This window comes from Vipera ursinii, assembly GCF_947247035.1.
Source record: "Vipera ursinii genome assembly, chromosome: 1".
In the NCBI taxonomy this organism is placed as follows: domain Eukaryota; kingdom Metazoa; phylum Chordata; class Lepidosauria; order Squamata; family Viperidae; genus Vipera; species Vipera ursinii.
In genome coordinates, this window is record NC_139512.1 from 69,940,998 (window position 1) to 69,965,372 (window position 24,375).

The 24,375-nt window shown below is 37.8% G+C and overlaps 1 protein-coding gene across 3 annotated transcripts in view; it reads right to left on the bottom strand.

Annotated features, from left to right (window-relative positions):
- Window positions 1–910: 910 nt before the first annotated feature.
- Window positions 911–24,375, bottom strand: part of SIPA1L1 (signal induced proliferation associated 1 like 1) — a 166,021-nt gene continuing 142,556 nt past the window's right edge. For 2 of the 3 annotated variants that reach the window (XM_083350536.1, XM_083350535.1), the window contains exons 16-22: window positions 21,560–21,796; window positions 18,347–18,512; window positions 10,929–11,151; window positions 9,702–9,848; window positions 8,387–8,501; window positions 7,275–7,356; window positions 911–2,949 (exon numbers count right to left, since the gene is read on the bottom strand). In XM_083350536.1, coding sequence (XP_083206662.1) covers window positions 2,806–2,949; window positions 7,275–7,356; window positions 8,387–8,501; window positions 9,702–9,848; window positions 10,929–11,151; window positions 18,347–18,512; window positions 21,560–21,796 — 1,114 coding nt within the window. In that variant the 3' untranslated portion in view covers window positions 911–2,805. The remainder of the gene's footprint in view (window positions 2,950–7,274; window positions 7,357–8,386; window positions 8,502–9,701; window positions 9,849–10,928; window positions 11,152–18,346; window positions 18,513–21,559; window positions 21,797–24,375) is intronic. The other variant, XM_083350537.1, reaches the window with a different exon arrangement.

Genomic DNA, 24,375 nt, shown 5'->3' on the forward strand with positions numbered 1-24,375 from the left:
TTTAATAAGCTTAATGTCATAACCCATAAGTCTTCAGAAAACAGAAATAACACCTTCTAGTGGTGAAAAATTCTATAACTGCAAAAAAAGGGGAAAAAAGGCTATACCAGGGGTAGGCAACCTCGGCTCTTTTGACTCATGAACTTCAACTTCCAGAATTCCTGAGTCAGCTATACTGACTCAGGAATTCTGGGAGTTGAAGTCCATGAGTCATAAAAGAGCCGAGGTTGCCTACCTCTGGGCTATATCAACAAACGTATAGATTTCAAATCACAGAAAAATTCCACCTCACACTCTATTAGCTGACTCCCCATCAGGTATTTTGTCTACTTTTGGACAAACCCCCCCCCCCAGAATGATTCAGAGAAAGTGGAGCAGATTTAAAGAAAGGCAATGAAGAAAATTGGAGACAAGAAATTAAGCTACATGAAGAAACATTAAAGTAGTTAAGCATTGTTAGCCATGAGATGACCAGGAGGGAATATATGTTACTCTTCAAATAGCTAAAAGAATGTCAAAAAGGTCAAAACCAGGATTCCAACATTCTAGAATGTGCAGCACAAAATGGAAAATTTCAATTTTAGTTAAGAATCTTTTTCTAACAGATGCTTAATTAAAAGAAAGCTTGATAAGGGGAGCAATTATCTAGAGAGATAGTGGGGTCTCCTTCAATGAATGTGTTCGAACAAAACTAGAGATATATTTGTTGAGATGTATTAATTCAGATTACAGTAATGTAATTTTAGTAATGCATGATGGGGTAAATGGTCCTATCCAACTTTACAATTTGATGCAAATATTGAAAAACCTCTCAATGGTTTAAATTTTTGCATTTGTGGATTTTGATGTTAATGGCGTAGAAGGAATCAGTATTTGAAGAATAAAAACAAACAAAACATTATTTCTAGAAGAGTTTTTAAAATGAATTTTATTGTCAGAATTTTTTTTTACAAGTAGCCATTTAGCGGCTTCATACAAGAACTCTGTTGCAAAACTCTAATAAATAGTCTGCCCCAAGTCCCAATATTAAAAAAAAACCTAGAGAACGGGGAAAAAAAGTCAGGATGCTTAGAATTGTTAGCAATATTTCCCATTTACAAATTTCCTCAGGCATTATATAGATCTCCTTCATACAAGTTACTTGGAGGGGGGTGGGAACCCAACTTAAATATATTCTAGCAGAAGCACTCCAGAAATACTTTTCAAATCAATCCTCTTTGATGGCCCAGATATAATCAGAAATACATCCCAATGGGATTATCACCACACATTAAGCTTTAGGTCAAAGCAAACCATGTGGATTTGTACAATTATTAAGAATTATGAAAATGCATATCAAAGAAGGGTAGGAAGACTCAATGGCAGTGGTTAAGAAAAGTTCCAGCAAAAAATGGTAGCCAGAACAAAGGAAAAAGGAGTTTATGAAGCTGACAGACATGGGTTGTTCTTACTAAGTGTAGAAATGTGCAAGGAGCAATTATCACAGTTGCATGCAGTGGAGATCACAAACTAAAATTCACCATATGTCACTTGAAACAATGTTTAGCAGGCTGCAGTATACACATTTTCCCTCCCCACCCTAATATTAACGAGTCCTGCAGATGTGACATTTTATGGTAAGTTAGCCTCCCACCACACATACTTAACAATAACCAGTTTTAATGAAAAATCCATAATATGATAATCAAGATAAATTTGGGAAGGAAGGAAGAAAGGAACTTTGCATGTTTTAATAACAGTTGTCCAATTATTACTTCATTTGAGGCATTAAATGGAAAACTACTGAAAATTAGTTTATGCCATATTTATGCCAAACAGAATAAAAGATATAGATTTGCATTTTTAACTTCTTAATCTGTGTGTGCATATATATAAAATATCTCTATAAAAGTAAAGGTGCTAAGAGAGAATTCTAGCAGCCACTGAAAGCTATTAATAGTTTCTCAGACAGCAGAAATTAAGTATTTATGAAAAATTAATTCAATCGTTAGAAGGGAACACTGAAAGAAATATTCCTGGCTGGAAAAAGACAGAATAATTATTACGATACTAGCATTTTTTTTTCTCTTTCCCAGAGAAGAAATATGCATTTAATATATCTACTTGACAATGTTCATCTCAAGCTATTTCATTTGGGAGCATCAAATTTATATAGATGTGCAAAAAAGAAGTGGATAGCTTGACATATCCATAGCTTTGTGTTAGCTACACTTTATACACAAATGGGATGTGTGTACACATTCTGATATTCTCTGGGAAATGATTCTGTACAACAGGTGTGGAGATAGCATTCTTAAGAGACACACAAGACAGTTAACAACCTCTTGCCTGTAGTATATTCAAAACAATGGAAAGGAAGCATTGGGAAAAATAAGTCTTGTTGAAATATTTACTAAAGCAGAATGAAGCAGATTAATCTGAAACTTATACAAAGTAATGAATAGAATTAGAGGCAAATGGACAGTTATTCTGGTCCACTTTCCAAGTACTTTTATACAGAACAGGTAAAGAGAATGTGCAAAAAATCTAAAGACATTCACATTTTAGTAGTTAAATTTTTATTTCCTTTAAAATTATTATTTTTTCTTCTTTTCCTATAAAAGACATTCACTGATAGTTGATCTGCAATAATTCTGGGTGCTTGCAGATATGTTAAAATGAAACAAAGGAAAACCAAAAAAGGTACCCCTAATATGAAACATATGAAAGTGCTCTGACTGGGTTTGTATAATTTAGGATGGTGTTAAAGCTACGTCCCACTCCAGAGATATTTTTTTTGCCAATGCATTAGTTTCATATGTGCTATTAACTCATATCAATTGTGTTGAAAACCCATTCAGTGAATTTCTTCAGTTTTTCAGAGGCATTGTGCGATTCCTCTTGTAATCGTAAGTTATCCTCCCGTAAATGTTGTACTTCAGCCTGAAGACTGGCTTTGTCTTCTTTTTCCTGGGAGAAGAAAAAAACAAAACCACAAGATATCACAAGTGGATTTTACACTATAAATATTACTGGCACCATAAACACAAATGTTTCTTACAAAGATATTCCAAACTGGTCATTCCTTTTTCCTCTTAAGTTGATAACAAGGATATTGGAGAAAGTGGCAAAAAGGCGACAAGCAACAGGGAGAAAGCAGAACTACTTAACTCATTTGTATCTGTCCTTACACAAAGGGAAAAAAACAGTCCAACCTATCAAAAACAGTACTGTAAAAAACAGATCAGAAACACAAGTTAAGATAGGCAAGAAAATGGTAAGTGAGCATCTGTCCACCCTAGATGACTTCAAATCACCCGGACCAGATGGATTATACCCCAAGATTCTGAAGGAACTGGCAGATGTGATCTCAGAACCACTGAACTAAATCTTTCAAAGATCCTGGAGCACTGGGGAACTACCAGAGGACTGGAAAAGAGCTGATGTAGTTCCCATCTTCAAAAAAGGAAAAACTGTAAACCTATCAGCCTGACCTCAATACCTGGGAAGATTCTGGAAAAGTTAATCAAGCAACGAATCAGCAAACTCCTAGAGGCAAACAAAGCCATTACCAAAAGCCAACATGTGTTTGTCAAAAACAGATCATGCCAGACAAAACTTACTGCAATCTTTGACCAGGTGACAAAATTAGTGGATCAAAGGATTCCTGTGGATATAATTACTTCTCCACCCTCATGGGTGAGATCATTCGTGGTTTTGGAGTTGGGTATCATCAATATGCTGATGATACCCAACTTTTTATTTCGACCCCAAACCACCCCAGTGATGCCCTCGCTGTGATGTCCCGTTGCCTGGAGGCGGTTCGGGTCTGGATGGGGAGGAACAGACTTCAACTCAACCCTGACAAGACGGAGTGGCTGTACATTCCGGCATCCCGGGACATTCAAAATGTTCCATCTCTTTCTATGGGGGGTGAGCTCTTACCCCCCGTGGATAGGGCTCGCAACTTGGGAGTCCTCCTAGATTCACGGCTTATCCTGGAAGATCATATAGTGGCCGTGACTAGGGGGGCTTTCGCCCAGGTTCGCCTGGTGCGCCAGTTGCGGCCCTATCTGAACCGGGATGCCCTGTGTACGGTCACTCATGCGCTCGTGACCTCTCGCCTTGACTACTGTAATGCTCTCTACATGGGGCTTCCCTTGAAGACCACTCGGAGGCTCCAACTGGTACAGAATGCGGCCGCGAGAGTTGTCTTGGGAGTTTCCCGGTACTCCCATGTTACACCTTTGCTCCGCGAGCTGCATTGGTTACGGGTGAGGTTCAAGGTTTTGGTTACGATCTTTAAGTCCTTACATGGCATGGGTCCGGGATACCTCAGGGACCACCTGCTGCCGGCATCAACTCCCCTCCGCCCTGTGCGTTCCCACAGAGAGGGCCTCCTCAGGGTGCCGCCAGTCAAGGAATGCCGACTGGTGGCCCCCAGGGGGAGGGCCTTCTCTGTGGGCGCACCGGCATTATGGAACCAACTGCCGGTGGAGCTCCGGACGGCATCAGACCTCCGAACTTTCCGTCGTGGCCTGAAGACCCACCTATTTGAAATGGCTGGTCTGGCCTGACGGGGGATTATGGGTTTTAATTTGTCGTTTTAGATTTGTATTACTGTTTTTATCTGGGCATGGGTTTAATCTTTTTTAATTTTTGTATTGTCTTTTTTATGTATGCCCTGTGAACCGCCCTGAGTCCCTACCAAGGAGAAGGGCGGTATACAAATTAAATAAAACTTGAAACTTGAAACTTGAACTTGGACTTCCGTAAGGCATTTGATAAAGTAGACCACAACCTACTACTTGCTAAGATAGAAAAATGTGGTCTCTACTGGTCTCATCTATCGGAACCATGACATTGGGTTAGACAGCATCATCACCAGATGGATTTGTAGCTGTCTGACTCAGCGTGTGGTCCTCAATGGAACTGCACCTACATGGATGGAAGTGTGTAGTGGACATCTTCATCAATGATTTGGATGAGGAAATAGATGGGGAACTCATCAAATTTGCAGATGACATCAAGCTGGTAGGAATAGCCAAAACTCCAGAAGATAGGCTTAAGATACAGAAGGATCTTGACAGACTTGAACACTGGGTACTATCTAACAAAATGAAATTCAATGGTGAAAAAAGTAAGGTTCTGCATTTAGGCAGGAAAAATCAAATGCACAGGTAGAGTATAGGTGGTACCTTGCTCAATAGCAGCCACTGCGAGAGGGATCTTGGAGTCCTAGCAATCACTTAAATATGAGCCAGCAGTGTGCTGCTGCTGCCAAAAAGCCAACACAGTGCTAGGCTGCATTAACAGAGGGATAGAATCAAGATCATGTGAAGTGTTAATACCAATTTACAATGCCTTGGTAAGGCCACACTTGGAATACTGCATCCAGTTTTGGTCACCATGATGTAAAAAAGATGTTGAGACTCTAGAAAGAGTACAGAGAAGAGCAACAAAGATGATTGGGGGACTGGAGGCTAAAACATATAAGGAACAGTTGCTGGAATTGGGTATGTCTAGTTTAATGAAGAGAAGGATGAGGGGTGACACGACAACAGTGTTCCAATATCTCAGGGGTTGCCACAAAGAAGAGGGAGTCAAGCTATTCTCCAAAGCACCTGAAGGCAGGAGAAGAAGCAACGGATGGAAACTTACCAAAGAGAGAAGAAACCTAGAATTAAGGAGAAATTTCCTGACACAGTTAGGACAATTAATCAGTGGAACAACTTGCCTCCAGAAGCTGTGAATGCTCCAACACTGGAAGTTTTTAAGAAGAGACTGGACAGACATTTGTCTGAAATGGTATAGGGTTTCCTGCCTGAGCAGTGGTTGGACTAGATGACCTCCAAGGTCCCTTCCATCATCATCACCATCATCAATCGTCACACAGTCAGCCAGATGTTCAGACTGGATTTGGCATTTTTGTCTACCTATCGAGTCGTTACCAAGGACCTTTGGAAATCCACTAACAAATCTTTTAAAGTAAAACTGAAGAATCCCTATTTTAAAAATATCACTGGATTTTGCAAGGCATGGGTGATCTCATATTCTGATGATAAGAACAAGAGCAACAATAAAACCAATCGGGAACAGTTAAAAAAGAAACTGATGGGACAATCATGGCAGCTCCAGAACAAGTGCTACAAATTAATACAATTAAAGCCAAAACTGAGTATATTTTCAATAATGCTAATTATGTAAAATTAAAGATGAAATTACACAGAGTCTCATTAGTAGCTGGGGTAAAATCGTTCAAGCAAACTGCTTCCATTACAGCAGCGGTTCCCAACCTTTTCTATACCCCGCATCCCTAGAACACTTCTGATATATTCTTGCACCCTTTACAAAAGTTCAAAATAACTGCAACGAATTATGCATATGCACTATAATTTTGAAATTTCTAAACCCAAGATTTCGCACCCCCTGGAATATCGTCTCACACACCCCTGCATTACAGGGTGGAAAAATGGATCATTGAAATTTATGCAGACATTCGGCCTTATAGTTTGCAAAACTCTATTGGAACTTTGTACTGAAAAGCAAGGAGAATTGAAATGCAAGATTTCAAAATTTATTTAGAATATACTGTATCAAATGTTACTGTTAGAGAAAAGAAAGGATGGTTCACTCATCCCTGGATATGGCTGCATTGATGAAAAACTGGAGGAAATAACAAAATACTGTTATTTACAATTGAAGCTGGAAGTTTATAGAGGAAAAAAAATGGTTATTATACAATGATCTTCATTCAATACACAAAGGATTCATCAAATCATTACAAACGTTACTGGACTGGACGCCACTTATTTTGCAAAATAACCACAGTGTTTGGAACACCTCTAGTTTATAGTGATATCTTCAAGACTTAATGGTCATTGCAAAATGACTAGCAGACTTTTCACGTGACCAGCTGAGAGAAAGCCAAATTGAATATTTAATACAAGCTGATACTGAAACAAATATAATTCACAGAGCCTTGGTGGAGCAGTGGGCTAATGCCTCCTTAAGTAACACCAGCTGCCTGCAATTAGTGCAGGTTCGAGTCCCACCAGGCTCAAGGTTGACTCAGCCTTCCATCCTTCCGAGGTAGGTAAAATGAGGACCCAGATTGTTGGGGGCAATAAGCTGACTTTGTAATAATGCCGCTTGGGGGCTGTGTGAAAGCCCTAATAAGCAGGCATATACATAGAATGAAGGCTACTGCTAAGGTTGTAACCCGCCCTGAGTCTTCGGAGAAGGGCGGGATATAAATGGAATTAAAATAAAATAAATAAATAAAAAATAATTACCTTTTTTAAATCTTCCTGCAATATTCTTAGCATACTCTCCAGCTGGTTCACTTTAGAAGCAAGAGAAGGAGGAGATTCTTTACTGCAGGAAGAAGGAAACAAAAACTGAACTGCTAAGTTTTTTTTAATATTTATTTCTTAATTATTTTTATGCAGTACTTTTATTTTTTAATTATAATCTAGAGTTGCATCATGACAAATAAGCCCTGAAAAGGCTTATTAGAGAGGGTCTAATATTTAACTGTTCTAATTTTAATATAGTCTATTGAAACTTTCTGAGAAATTTCCAAGCAAGGGTAGCTTTCTTCGGCAGTTGTTTGTAAGAATACACATACGCACACATACAAAACTAATTTAACAAAATACTTGATTTCATTTTTTTTTAACTTATATTTTAAAAAAACAAACAAACCATAATCATTTATATTCATCATCACATGGTATAGTAAGGAGTGTTTTCAACCTGCTGTGTCATGTTAAGACTGGTTATGTTACATTTTCATTCAGCAAATTCTGGTTACAGAATGTGAGCAGTCTCCTAGTTCTCCAGTCCTTTTTCTGGCATGAATGCAGAATTTAGTTCAGTGGTAAACTTACTTCATCTTTAATCAATGTTCAAATAACTAGAAGAATTAGCACTTACTCTGTGGAAGCAATTACTGATTTCATATTCTATTTTACACAATGAATTGCAGGAATTTTTACAATATTTTTGGCATACAATGACAACAACTTCAGTACTTTCAGGTAACTTATAAGTTTTAGCCCAATCTTTCTAGAGTTGATATTATACCTTTTTAAGACTTAAAAACAGTATATGTACTTTGTTGTAAATATTACAACAAAATCCCCTTTGTCTAGAACATATATCTCTTTTTTTCTATTAATTACACAATCACTAAATGAAATAAACTTCATATTCTTAGATAATGTTATCACCTAAAATAATATCCAGAAATGTAGTAAACCACTTCCTGATCCTGAAGTCACATTTTCAGTTTTCCATAGGGCAGAGTGCATATATTCTAAATTTGTAAGATTTACAGATTCTACTGCGCAGCAATTCCCCCAGCCTTCTTAACAGAGTTGTGATGGTTCAGCAGATCACTTACTCAGTGTAAGGCTTCATCTGCGCAGGAAGCTGGTCTTCAGCCTGGTCATTACTGGAGGCAACACTGATGGGCCTATGGTTTTCATCACTAGTTGCAAAAAAGGATGCTCGCTGGACTGGAAAGGAAAAGACAAGCACATATTATATGTTTCTTTTTATTAGTATTACAGTAAAATATATATCATAGTAAAATTAAAATCAGTAACAGCAGCTGAAGATCTACCCTTGGGGTAATTATGGTAACTCTCTTTTCTTACACTTTTGCCTTTGAGTTATATTATGCAATCTGTTCTCCTCGGTAAGGTCAGATAATTTCTAGAATCTAATGAACGCATATGTAGTCTTCCTTTAGTGACCGCAATTAGGATTGGCAACTCTATTGTTAAGTGAAGCAGTTGTTAAGTGGGAAATCACATGCATTCCTTTTTCCCACTGCCTTTCAGAATGCTCTCTCTCTCTCTCTCTCTCTCTCTCTCTCTCTCTCTCTCACACACACACACACACACACACACACACACACACAAACAGAGAGAGAGGATTAATTAGCAAGAAGGGATTAATGTTTGCATTTACATTAATTGGAGAGGAAGGGATTACAAGAGAGTAATCAGGGACACCATGGGGAATACACATCAAAAGCAATGTAGTCTTGGCACCCCTGAGTTTGCTGTGTAAACAGCCCGGTGTATTCCCCCCTGTACAGTTATTAAGTTAGTAACATGGTTGCTAAGTGAATCTGGCTTCCCCACTGATTTTGATTGTCTGAAGGTCCAAAAGGTGATCACATGACCCCAGGACACTGCAACCGTCATAAATGCATGCCAGTTGTCAAATATTCAAAGTTTGATTACGTGATCATGGAGAGGCTGAAGTGACTATAAATATGAAAAACTGTCATAAGTCACTTTTTCAGTGCCATTATAACTTTGAATGGTCACTAAATGAATGTTTGTAAGTCAAAGAAACATTCTCCAATGACTTTGGTGACACATTTCAGCAGTGACCAAAATATAGCCTAAAATTCTGTGTTCCTTTTAGTCTTTCTGACCTGGTGGGAAAAGTTATGTTTTGTAACTGTGCATTTCTATAAATGCAATTGTAGTATTTATAGTGAAACAACAGAGACTGAATTCAGTAACACTAGTAATAATTGGAGCATATAAACAAAAGAAAGCAAACACTATTTCAGCAATTGGGATCAATGAAAGCGAATATGGGTCTCAGAGCCTTAAGATACGAAGCAATGATATAAACAACAAATAAAGACTTGTCAATTGGTATGTGCGCATCATTAATAATGAACTGCAAACTCTTACCTTCAAAGGCCTTGGCAGCGTCTACCAAATTTGACCAATCTAAATCTGAAGCTGAATCAGGCAAGGGCATGAGCCCTGGATCGGGCATCGGCTGCCTCCTCTGATCCTGGATATCAGTGAGGGAGCTGTCAGAGGCAGAGAACTCTCCTAAACCAGAAGGGGGGGGGAGGAGGAGGAGGAGGAGGAGGAGGAGGAGGAGGGAGGAGGAGGAAGGAGGAGGAGGAGGAGGAGGAGGAAGGAAGGAAAGAAAGAAAGAAAGAAAGAAAGAAAGAAAGAAAGAAAGAAAGAAAGAAAGAAAGAAAGAAAGAAAGAAAGAAAGCATTTAAAACACATATTAAACACAAATAACTCAGTTCTTCATTAGGAGACAGAACCAAGACTGAATGGAAACATTCTTTTTTAGATGAAACAAATCTTCAAGTTGGCTTTGCCTGCTACTGATGAAGAATTACCCCTCAAGGATATGTTCCCCAACTCTGCCAATCAGGGGGAAAAATCAGCATTTTTTAAAATCCTAAGTTTTCTTTATTTAATTTGTATCCTGCCTTTATTATTTTTTTTATAAATAACTGAAGGCAGCCAACATACATAACGTTCTTTTCTCCTCCTATTTACCCCACAACAACAACCCTGTGAGGTGGTTGACTGGCCATGATGCATAACTGGTCTTTTTGACTTCTGCTTACTATAGTCACCAAACATGTGAATTGTTTTCAGAATATATATAGTTTACCTTAGCTGTGAGTTCAAAAGGCTCACTTTTCAGCCACTCTTTCTCCCCAGCATTTTTTCCTCAATGGCTGGTTAAAAATTATACGCCATGTTTGTTTTGTTTTCCTAAAAATGTTACCATGTAACCTTACTATAATGCATTTCATTATTTATTATTAAAAGATTAATAACAATTGGCAAGTTTATTTATGATTCAAGTATGTGTGATAATTCAAGCAAGGCTATTTCAAAGTTACTGTATATATTTAGCACTTTCAGATAAAACATTTTTTTTCCAATTGCTGGATTAAATTGTTTAGGCATGAAAGCCAATAGGCTAGTCACTTTCTTTCAGTTCAATCCACCTCTCAGAGTTGCTGTGGGAAAATAGGATGCTGAAGCATTATGTACACCACCTTGAGCACTACAAATAAAGGGCAGCATGCAGCAATAACAATAATTATATAAACAAGAATAAAACATACATCGTCAGTTTAGATGCAGCATTTCACTTACCATGTAAGGATTTCATTCCCAATGTGTATGATGGCCTTCTTAGTGGTAATGACTTGGGGAGAGAAGGGTACGTACTGGTGAAAAGAACATCGTTTGGAAGAGCTTGGTCCAGAAGAGAAGCTCGTGAGGGGAAGAAATGTTCTCTTTGACTGCTATAAATACTCTCGTCTGACAGAGTTCGCTGCAAGGCACGCCTTGAAATAGGAGTGCTAGGGAATGAAGACTGAAAGAAGAATAACACAAGTCAAGAATGCATAACCTTCCCTTTAAAACATGAGCCACTCTTTAATACGTTTTGTATCGTGGGTTGGGTTCAGATGATTTCTGAACCCAACAGCTAATTAAACGCTTGCTGGGAGAATTCTTGTTATCCTGTGCTGTAGGGAAAAGTCTCTGTCAACATATCGGAAAAGTGTAAAACTGCGGGGGTTTTTAGTGCTGTTCTCATGCTGACAACAATATGGTGTCCTAATCTTCTGAAAGGTAACTGGGGCTGCATAAATAAAAGAGAGAGCTTTATTATTGTATAGTATTTCCCAAACTAGAAGCATTTTAGAAGCTTCAGAATCCATAAATGGTAGGACACTCCCTTCGTGGAAACAGGTTTATGCTTGTGCACCTATACCTGTTGGATAAGTCTGACATTTTTAAAAAACAACCCAATTAATTGGGTATCTCCGCACCTAAATGCTGACACAGCTTCCACTTCCTTTACCTGACAATGTTCTGTCCGTGAGAGTACCACTGTGAGATAATAACAATTCATTCTGCTAATTATCCCTCTTTTTTAAATAAAAAAGGTAGCATTATATGATAATGCAGAAAAAGCTGGCCCTTCAGTTTCAAAATTAAGTTTAATTAAATGGTGTCCACACAATGAAACTAATGAGTTGAACCATCTTTTTCATCAAACTCCAATGATTTGGCTATGCTATGACAACTCTTTCAGCTTAAGCTGTAGACATGCTTAGGTGCATGTAAGTTTTAAGATAATGTTCCTTATTCAGCTTCCTTAGGATTATAGTGTTATTTATTTGACTTGATTTTTTATCGTTATTTTTTTTATCAGGAGTTAATGATAAATATCACTTCTGGAGGAGGTATGATGAACTGAACACCACTCAGTGAAAGTGGAGCCAACAACCACAGCAAAGATCAAGGAACCAGTGAGTAGATTGGTTCCTTGAAACCCCTCCAGACAAGGAGAGCACTGGGAATCATCCACATGTGTGTCAGATGGCTGCTCCTTGAGACGAGAGTGCACGACAATGCTTTTCCTCAGGTGTGAACACCAGAAGATGAAGGAATTAGCCATCTTGCTTGGGACCGTAGCACAAACTTTTAAAGGACATTGGGTTCACAAATTTCAATTTCTAATCGTTTTTAGAAATTGTCTATTAACCATTTTAAAACTGTTAGGGACCTTCAGAATGTCAGGTTTGAAAAGTCTTTATTGGATGGGTTTATCTTCAACTCTGAACAAAAGAAAAATTAATTATTAGCTTAAAAACGTAAAAGAAATTAAAATAAACGGAGGAAGCTAAACCAGGCTTTGTTCTTAGAAAGTTACATACAGGCTGAGAGTCCAGATAAATGATGCCTGTTTCTATGGGCAGTTTATGTAACAAACGTACAATAAGACTTTGGAATTAATTATAGAGAACAACAACTTCTTGTAGGAAATAGATATGCTGTGGGTGCTTTTTTGAAGAAATGCATACAGAGATAAGCAATGTCATGATTTAAAAACTTCACCCTACTAAAGATTTAGGTAGATTTAGGGGCTAAAGATTTAGGTAGAGGGGAAAAATGCAAGCTTATAAAACAAAAAACATTATAATAATGAAAATACTGAAAGACACTTTTAAAGAAAAGCGTTAGAAAGTAATAGCCACACTATCAACAATGTCAGTAATGATGCCTGTTTCTATGGGCAGTTTATGTAACAAAGATATTACTGAATAAATTACAGATCTACAGGTATCAAAGTTAGATTTACAATTGACAGGCCAAGAGAATGACTTGGAAAAGTATATTTCACTGATCTACAAAAGAAATTGGCTGATGTCCTAAAATTCAAAAGGAAAATAGAAATGATAAACCAAGAGAGGGACCTGGATATTTGTTTTCATATTGGATTTACAAAACAAGGCTTGCTAAAGCCTTGAAGAGGGGTGAGGGAACAAAGAAGAAAGAAGAAATGAAGAGAAATCAAATCCTAAGATTGAGACTGTTAGAAGTAAAAAGAAGGGATATAAAGTTGGTGTATTTGAACAAGGTTAAAACAAACTCCTGGCAATGTTTTATGGACTTTCTGCTGACACCAGGACTGAAAAGATGATTCCATATAGATTTGTCTATAGATAAAGGATGGGCCAGAGGATGAGGAGATAATTATTTGTAACCTTAGAGCAGGGGTCTTCAAACTCGGCCCTTTCATGACTCATGGACTTCAACTCCCAGAATTCCTCAGCCAGCATGCCTGGCTGAGAAATTCTGGGAGTTGAAGTCCATGAGTCATAAAAGGGCCGAGTTTGAAGACCTCTGCCTTAGAGTGAGTAAAGAATCACTACATTTCTTTATACATGTTGTGATGAAGGCTAGAAGTAACTTCTTTACATATTTCACTTCTTTACACATTTCTTTTCTCATTAACAGTTTTTCTTTTTTCTTTTCATTTTCTCTTTTCTTTCTCCTTACACTTTTATCCTTTCTTTCTCTTCTCTTCTAAGTTTAGTTTGTATTAGATTTTGTCATTAAAATTAGAATTCTTAATAAAATTACACTACAGTGCAAAGATAGTATCTATAACTCTTAAAGCACATCTGTCTTTTCCAGGGATCACATGGTACCTATTCAATCCCGGGGGGGGGGGGAATGTAGCTGCTTTAACAAGCTAAGAAAGGTAGTATTATCATGTTCCCACACTTCACATCATTTTAGAACTGAATTCAAAGAAATGTACAATCTGAATGTATATTAAAAATGTATTGAGTTCAATGAGGTTTACTTTTAAGATGAAAAAGTACAGAAATACAACATTCATTGTTGTATTTATGCACTGTGGCATACAAAATAATTTCAGCAGGTCCAAAATCTTATTCATTTATTTAATTCACTTGTGTTCTATTCTTGAACAAGTTCATACAGGGGTGAGACATCAGATATTCAAAGCCTTAAAATATTTTTATGCTCTTGGTTGTGAGGCTTTGTACGGAGGCCCACACAATTATGCGGATGGCTAGCCCCATGAGAACGCCCCTTGCCTCTATTAACAACTGCTAACTCCCTATCTTGGAGTTTTTCACCTTTTGAAATTTTATGTTATTTTTATAATTTTAAAATTAATTCTATTTAATGTTAATTTTATTGATTATATTGTATGTTGCCCAGAGGCCCTCAGTGAGGGAAATAGGCAATTAAGAAATAGAAAATATAATTAAATAAATAAAATGTACTACATTCCTTAGATCAGGGCTTTTCAACCTTTTCACCCATTGTACCACTTTTAGGATATGGCACCATCCGAGTATCACCAGTTGCCTAGCAAGGTGTCAAAAACTTGATGAACAAAAAAAAAAAAAAAAGGAAAAAGGTGATGGAGTACAGGTAGTCTTACAACAGTTCACTTAGTGACTGTTCGAAGTTACAATGGTACTGAAAAAAGTGCCCCCCAAGCCACAGCCGAGCAATACACCTCCCTGCCCACCCAGCGGCACTCTTCCTCCTGTCCGAGGTTTTCATTGTTATGAGCATTTCTGTTGAGGATTGGCAGTGGGGGTGGGGTGGGGTGGGTGTTTGGTTTTTATTCCCTCCATCTGCTGGGTGGTTGCAGCAGGTTTTGGTCACTTCACATGACCCTGGGACACTGTGACCGTCATAAATATGAATCAGTTGCCAAGCATCTGTATGTAAATCACAAGACCCTGGAGATGATGCAACATTCCAGCTGGAGCCTGGTGCTGATCCTGGTGCTTCCACTGAGCCCTGACAGCCCTGTAGCTTCAACCGTCTCTCGCTCAGGCTTGTGTGGTGCTGCCATCGGTTCAGCTCATTCCCCTCCCCGACTACCACTTTTCTAGGATGGTCGCGTACCACCTGCCAGGTGCCAATGTACCACGGATGGTACCCGTACCATTGGTTGAAAAGTCCTGCCTTAGATAATGGCTAGAATAGCACCACTCCATACTTTCTTATCAGTCATTTCTTTACAATAGGAAAAAAATTATATATAAATAGACCTCAAAATATTTGTTTTTATTGCTATGACTCAAATGTTTTCAGTGTGGTCCGTATGCTGAAATCCCACAAAATAATAATAATAAATAATAATAAACCTTTATTGTCAAAGTACAACATGTGCACATTGAGATTAGCTGAGCCTCCCCCCGTGCTCTCTCCCCCCAACACACAGTGACAACAAACCCTCCAACCTACCACACCATGTGAACCAATTACACCACACACCGGCCTCCCAAGTCAATTCTGCATAAGTTCACAGAGATTATGTCCCATTTAAAAGCCTAACAGCCCACGGATAAAAGCTATTCTTCAGCCTGTTGGTACGGCTGGCTATATTCCTATATCTCCTACCGGATGGTAGGAGTGTAAAGAGATACCGTCAGTGATCATTATTGGTACAAAATATCATGATTTGGAAGACCCATAAAATATACTAAAAAGTTGCTATTTGCTACAGCAGAAGCTTTTTGCAATTAGCCCTTGCACATTACTTAATGAAGTGAACATTTATATCTGAGTATATTACCAACGTTTCTCAATCATCAGTACCAAATATTGTTTCATAACTAGGAAGTACATTTACCTAGACATCCACTGGCTAAGTCTGTAATAAAAATTAACCTGAAAATCAGATACTCACTAAATAATTTGCCACTAGAAAATGTGTTCAAAAGTATATGCTTCACTTTTTAACTGTTATCTATTTATAGTCTTCAAATAATGTTCTGAAAGCAGTGAAATATGATGGAATATAAACTAACAGGATTTCCTAAGAAAGGAGAGATTTTGTTTTAAAGAAAGGAAAACTAACACACACACACACACTATCTTGTCTAAAAATAAGGACTAAGACTCCCGTTTCAACGATATGTGTTCAGCGAAAATAAAATGGGCAAATATCCGAATCTGTTAGACAATCAGTTCATCATATTGTACACGCTCTAGAACAACATGTCGTAAGAGTTCTTACCTACTAAAATACGGCTGAGTTAAAACATAAAAATAGGGAGAGTAAAGGAACTTCATAAAGTTTTTTTGTCAGGTGCAAAAATATTTCTTCCTTGGTCATTTTTCTTCCTCCCCCTTTTCTAGAAAATCTGCCAACAGAAGATGAGGAGACCCTGTCCAGTGCCTCAATTAAACTTCTCTATTTTTTTTTAAAAACTTGATCACTATCACCCTATTTTTCTTTTGGGAAAGAGTAAAAGCTAAATTAGGGGAAAGGGGGGAAAAGGAAAAGGAAAAGGAAAAAAACAAAGCAAAACCCAATACGCTTTGCAGAGGACAGCTAACCTTTTTCCAAGGACCTATCCTTATTTATTAAGAGCAGGGGTGTCAAACTCAATTTCATTGAGGGCCGCATCAGCATGGCGGTTGCCCTCAGGGGGCCGGGTGGGTATGGCCAGAGTGGGCGTGGCCTACTGGGTGGGCGTGGCTAGAGTGCGTATGACCTACTGGCTGGGCATGGCCAGCTCTACATTGTTCGCATCGAGGGTGCCTATGGGGGCCTGGGCAGGAGTGGGACAGATCTGAGGGTCTCTGGCAGGAGGAGGGTCTCTGGGCCAGGGCCAAGGCAGAGGGGGCCGTTCCCTCACTGTTTCCAGGATGGCTTCGCGGGCCACATGAAACCACTTCGCGGGCTGGATCCGGCCCCCGGGCCTTGTGTTTAACATGTCTGATTAAGAGGAAGCAGATTTAAAGGAAGCCTAGCAATAGTAATTGTGTCATACATTTGGCAGAGCATTTGTTTAATGGAATGGCAATCATCTATCATCTAAATAGAGGATTATATTGATTATAAAAATTTCACAAGACACATTTACCAGCCACTAACTGCAATCATCAATCATTTAACTTAAGAGGGATTTTATGGAAGAGATAACAACTTGTTTGAAAAATCATGAAAGGGATATTCATCATCCCCTTCATAAAGTCAGTAAAAAAAACATGGAAGGGATGGCGGAATCCTTGCTTACAGTAAAAAAATTTTTTCCACATCAGCCTTAAAGACAACATTGAAAACTGATCTGTACCCACTTGTTCATCCTTACAAGTTTTAATAAGCCATTTGGGATTTTGACAGGCAAAGAAAGAAGTTTCATGAGCCTTCCTTTGCATGGTTGCTGTGGAAATCATTTAGTCTGACAAGCACGAAGAGTTAATCCAGTCGTTTTCAATGCAGAGGTCTCAGAAATCTGGGTATTTTCTTCAGTGCTATTCACTACAACTGTTTTAAGTACTTCCATAGAATCCAAGACGTGTTCTCAGCAGACTTAATTAATATATGTATCTACCCCAAAATCTGGAAAACCATTTATAAAATTTATAACATTTTTTTTTTAAAAAAAATTGTGTGTGAATTGAGTCCTGAAAAAGAATTGGAAGTCAGTATAATACTTCCATAAAGTTAAATGTTTAATCCATGGCAAGATTTTTTTTTATTTTTTTATTTTAATTCCATTTATATCCCGCCCTTCTCCGAAGACTCAGGGCGGCTTACAAGCTTAGCAGTAGCCTTCATTCTATGTATATGCCTGCTTATTAGGGCTTTCACACACACCCCAAGCGGCATTATTACAAAGTCAGCTTAATTGCCCCCAACAATCTGGGTCCTCATTTTACCTACCTCGGAAGGATGGAAGGCTGAGTCAACCTTGAGCCTGGTGGGATGCGAACCTGCACTAATTGCAGACAGCTGGTGTTACTTAAGGAGGCATTAGCCCACTGCTCCACCAAGGCTATAGTCAACAGCATTTTCTGAACTAAGCAATTCATTACAAAAAACATTAACTGAATTTATTAAATAGCCTATGTCAGGGGTCTGCAACCTTGACAACTTTAAGACTTGTGGACTTCAGCTCCCAGAATTCCTCAGCCAGCTGTAGCTACAGCTGGCTGAGGAATTCTGGGAGCTGAATCTACAGCTGGCTGAGGAATTCTGGGAACTGAAGTCCACAAGTCTTAAAGTTGTCAAGGTTGCAGACCCCTGGCCTATGTATCATACTTTTTAATAATAAAACAGACCCAATAAATGCTTAAAGGATTCAATTACATATTGTTGAGTATGTGAATTCATCTATGATTTTAACCATATCTCAAATGAACTACAGAACTACCAGCTTATCTTTGAACGTATTTGTCAGCACAAGTCCATCTTATAATTCTGAAAGCCATACCTTCAAGTTTTTCTGAGAGTCGGGTGTTGGGCTGTCCAGGTCTATTAATTTCTTCAACTCTTCTTCGATATTTGATTTAGACGCTCGCTTTGGTGAGGCTCGAAGGTCTCTGGCTGATGCACGCAACCTAGGATGTGCCATTTCATTACCATCACTCTGATGTCGCCTTAAAAAGAAAAGAAACACATCTTTACAAAACAAAGAAACAAACAAAACAAAATGCTTCTATTAGGTCTGTTGGTTTAGAGAAAGTTTAAATGGAACGTGACTGTTTTAGATAGCTGGAAAAACTGAGTTTTACTTAGTATTAATAACTATTATTCATAACTTAGTATTAATAAATAAACAAGGATAAATGTTACAAGAAATAAGCTCAGGATCAGGGCAGCAACCCTAGTCTCACCACCATGAATCACAAGGCTTTCACCATACCTTCAACACTTTAAGGACACTGAAATTTAGCGTGGCTCCAAGGCTTCCTTTCTGTGGCTGTTGGGAATCCCTGTACCCACAACTGTGAAAAACAATGGATAAGTTTCCCGCCATTTTAAGGTGGGGAGCATTTAAATGGCCCTTAAAAGGCATAGCATAGAAAAGAGAGGCAAAGGGATCTCCTCATATTTTCCCTCAACACATCCTTATCTACAGTATGGTCCCTTTCACCCTGCGGTCTTTGTCTTTCCAATGCTAGAGTGAAAACGTATGATACGCACACATACCAAAGACCACTTTGTCGGAAGTTTCTTTGCTACCTATTTTATACTGCTCAACATGTTCATGTCTGGCCCTCGTTTAAGGAATTATTCCAACCACAGGCTTCCTGGAAATGAGGACTTAAGGCACCATCTGTATTATTCTGGCCACCTGGAACCGAGAGCTGTGCAAAATTGCTCTCTGTCCATACTCTTCCACGTATGGAAGAAGTGGTTTGAAGTGGGCTCATGCTCAAACTTAACTGGACATGTTTTGGGAGTTCTGGTCTGTGCGCCAAATGAAATGTGCAGATAAAACAAGACTGATCCAAACCGAAGTGATTTTTGAAGGGTGTGGGGGGGGAGCCAAAAGCATCAGCAGCTGAGAGGAAGCAGAGAGAGGAAGATGCTGGACAGAAACTGCAGGAGACAGGCAATGTACTGGGAAAGAGATACTACCTAGGAAACAATCAGACAAGAAAAGCTGGAGCTCCCAGTGACTTAGCGATCAGAGAAAGAAACTTAAGAAGGACTCGCCCTAATGTATTAAGCAATGAAAGGCGAAAGCAGGAAGTTTGTAGTTTCAGACTTGCAAGATTCTGTTAATGTAGGCTTACAATGAAGTGGAATTAGTTCATCTAGTTGTATTTCCTGTTTGGGTTACCTGGGAGGGCTGAAAGGTTGGTCAGTGGCATGTGCTTGGCTGCAATACGAGTAGTGGCAGGGGTGGTGCCTGAGTGGAGGAAGGAAATGCCAGGAAAATTGGAGGGAAGGTTTTGCCGAAATGCAACGCTATTGACATTGCAGTGAAGAGAAAAGAATAGAAGGGATGATGTGCACCAGCCTTATCATATTTATCTGCTGGATTTTGTTTCCTCCAAAAGTCAGAAACTGTTAAACTAGATGGATTTCAGTTTTGCCAAATGGTGATCTGAAACAGTCTGGCAGAACCACCAGAACAGTGATCCCCCCCCTTGTTTCAAAGATAAAGGATTTTCATGCACGCTTCTATCTAGATCAAATTTATTCCTTTCCTCTTACTATATTTTTGATAACGATCTATGATTAACTTTTTATCTCTTTGATTAAATGTATCTAGGTTTTTCAGTAAGAAACTTGGCTCTAAACAAAATTGCATTATTGTGACATAAAACAGGTTTTCTGTACAGAAACTAAAAGAGTAAGTGGGAAAACCTTCGCTCGTTTCGCCGGGACCTAAAAACTTGGCTATTTGACTTAGCCGGCCTGGACTGAGGGGTTTTAAGGTTTTAAATTTTAAATTGTTTTGGGGCTATTAATTTAATTTTATTTTAATTTGTACATTGCACTGTTTTAATTTGCCCTGTAAACCGCCCTGAGTCCTTCAGGAAAAGGGCGGTATATAAATCAAAACAAATAATATAAATAAAATAAATAAATAAATAAATAAAATGTTACTGTAATACATGTAGCTCATTTGAATATTTTTAAAGTTACTTGTCAGACATCGACGCTTTGATCTACTTTGCTTGTCTTACCTTTGTATTTTAATCAAAGGATTATTAGCATTAAGTAGGATAATTCTACTTCATGTTAACAAAAGGGCTTTAGATATCAAAACACTCCTTTTCCTCCTGGCTGACCTGGACTGACAGGGACTTTAATTATGTTTTTAATTTTTAACTCTAATTTTTAATTTATTTTAATTTTAATTTTAATTTATTGTACAGAGGCCTCTAATTTTAATTTTATCTTAACTTCTGTATTTATTATATGTTATTGTTGTTAGCCGCCCTGAGTCCTTCGGGAGATAGGGCGGCATATAAGTCCCAATAATAAATAAATAAATAAATATCCATTTGCTATTTTTGACATGGGCCAGGTCAAAGATTCTCTCCCTGTAGTTCTAACTGTGTTGTGGTTTGGAGGAAAAAGCATTGGCATCTTCCCCCCCCCTTATTATTTTCTGTACAACCTAGAACAAATTAGATGATTTCTACATCTGTTCCAAGGTTTCTGAATAGAAAGAATAAATGGTGGCAACGCACCTTTTCTTCCTGGCAATCCAAACCAGGATTTTATAGAGCCCAACTAATCATGTTTTAAAATATTTCTAATTTCACTTAGTTTAGAATAAAAAAAATCCTGTGGAAAAGTATTCCTCTCAAGATAAATCTGAGATTTGCAATGTGATTTTAAAAGTGGAGGGGGTGGGAGGAAGAATAATAATATACATTGACTGGAGTGTTTTAGTATTTTGAGATAATTAAAAAAATGCTTGCCATAAGGAAATGAGTGACTAAAGAGAAGGAACATTTTCTAAGTACATTGAATTAATTAAATGGTTTTAATTCAATGATTTGAGTTGTATTTCGATCAAAAGCAGACAATAAATCTCTTGGGAGGTTTTCCTCTAAGAAGCCCTTCATTTGGTTTAGATTGCCACTCCTTTTAACCCTCTTAAAAGTTTTCCATGAGAAAAATACAAAGAGGCCTTTTCACCCATTAAACACCCATGAAAATAGAACCAAAATGCTCTTACTTTCTTGAATCCATAAACCCCACAGAGTTTATTGTCCCTTCAGGTTTTTTCCATCCAATCAGGTACTTGCTAGTAGCACCCTGACGTGGGTAGAAAGTTCTAGGACCAGAAGAGGAGGAAGAAGAGGAGAAAGAAGGTGCTAACTGTGGGGAAGTGGCAGAATGAAGCTCTTCTTTAGGTGAACTTCTGGCACTGGTGAAAACAATGGAGCTGGCAGAGTGTCGGGAACCCATGGTACTGGGAAAGAAGCATAAGAAAGACAAAACTGACTTAACTGTATAACTTTACATTTACACACAATTAATTTCAAAATTGCCCCTCTGGTAACACAGAATACAATTCTTATATGCTTTCCTTTCACTATCTTGGAATAAAGGATTCAACCTATTTAAACAGAAGAATAAACCTGGCCTTCACTACCACAAACACAGCTACTCCTGACCTATTCTTAGAGCAATCTTAATGAAAGAAGCAAATTATGATCGTCTAGCAGCACTAGGTGGAAACTACTTATGTGCAAGATTGACAAAATATGAAATGATTTTTACACACACACACACACAAAATTAGAAAAGGTTTTTTTTCCCCTGAATGGCATTCCTAATTATATGTAAATAGACAATAGTGTCATTGGTTGGCAAAAGAATGATATAGATCAGAGGTCCCCAACCTTATGGGCACCAGGGACCGGTTCTGTGGAGTGAGGTTTTTCTGTGGACCGGAGGGGGTGTGATTTTGTGTGCTGTCAGCATCCCGCGGATGGGGCTTTGCTTGTTTGTGCGGCCCGATTGCTGGCATGCCACGGCCCGGTACCGGTCCATGGACCGGAGGTTGGGGACCCCTGATATAGATAGTTCTTGTTTAGCGATTGCCTCATTTAGCAACCCTACACAATTACAATTGCGATGAAAAAGTAACTGTGCACCCAGTCCTTTGATTTATGACCTTCACGGGTTTGTAAAGCAAAGGAAAGTTGAAAGATCACAAGCATACTTGCAGTTTCACTTAGCGATTGCTTCACTTAACAACTGAGTTACTGGTCTCAATTGTGGTCACTATATGAGGACTACTTCTAATTTAAGAAGGATGTCAATTTCACATGAGAAGAAATCCTAACCTTGCCACAGAACTTTCTACTTGCTTTTCTAGTTTGCTGTTGTGCATCTTGCACAAATTGACCATTTTCCAAAGCAGATTTTGATGGAAGATGAAAAAGTTACAAGAAGGGAAAAGAGTCGCTCATTTTCACTTATGTTCTATGAAAAGACATATTTTATCCTTTCTTTAGATAAAAGACAATATTTTAAGAGAAACACTAATTATATTATTGGCAGTGATATAACAGATGAGACATTTTTCTTACACTAATTATATTATTGGCAGTGATATAACAGATGAGACATTTTTCTTTGGAATAGATAACTTCTAGGAGATCAGTCGGGTCCAACTGTTGAAATTACTGAAGCTTCTTTCAACATCTATAAAAGCTCTCTGTTTCTTTTTATAATATAATAGGGTTCTAACAAAGCAAGGATCAATGCTAAGAGATTTTGTATGCCCATTTTATCATTGTTTAGCTCTACACACTGAATTTAACAGGCAAGAAACTCCTAACATGTCAAAAATTTATATTAAGATTTTTTAAAAACTAATAATGTTTAGTAAATTGTGTTAATCCTTCACAAATTCCATGACTCATGACTGTAGAAATATGCTACAACATTTAATATAATAATTCATCTTCTGCTTCCCTACAAACTAGCATTTTTGCATCAATAAAATTCATATTATCATCTAACATGCAAGTTTCAAATATCTTCTAAATGCCAGTAGATGACTTAACATTGCCACATTACTCACAATAAATTACTTATTTTCATGCCATGAATTTTGAAACTATCAAATATAGTACTTTGTTTTCACAATGAACAAACTGTGCATTAGAACCTTCTTATGAAGTTACATACTTTTACACTGTGTATCTTGATTAGTTTTATTGAGTTTTTAATGTAACCCTTCTGGGGTATTTTCAATTTGGTAGTCAAAACAAATTATTTGGAAAACAAAAAACAAATTCATTTTAGCTTCCAGCTCCAACATGGTACAAACACAGATAAGCTGGCAATGTTATAGTCCAGCAGAGAATTAGAACTTTCAGGCTGACCCAGTTGCGAGTCTGGCAATTTTAACAGCTATAAACCTGTTATGCCTATAACTTATTGAACATCTTACTTAAACTTAATGGAGGAATAGAAATGCTACAGTTTGACCAGAGGAAGAATAAGATTTGGAAATTTTGTGTATGTTTTATAATTTAAAATCCTCATTCATTGCAATTATCAGTATATACATTCTTTTAAAATACTGATTTTTAACATAAAATGAATTACTAACTACATTAGCAAAGTTCTCCAAGTATTAGGAAAAGTCGCAAAGTCAGAAATTGTCATTTTGTCACAAGAATTTGAGAAGCAAAGTCCAGCTAAAAGTAGCAATACCATCATGATTTGCAGGTGCAATGTTTTAAAGAAGCTAGCCATAAACCAAATTTGACATTGAGATCACTCACAGTTTGGTATGCAATGAACACTACTAGTTCTTTCCACTTTGCAAAAGTGATCCAAAACAAAACAAAGGGCTTATTTCTTTTACCAAGACTGAAGGGATCAGGATGCCTTTTATTCTAAACTATTCTGGAAAAACTTTAATCTGACATTAATTAAATTTTTAATTTTAAATCAGCAACACAATTAATTCAGAATAGTTTAGACTTGGGAGCATCTTTATTCATAATATTATGAGCTCTCAGTTAGTGT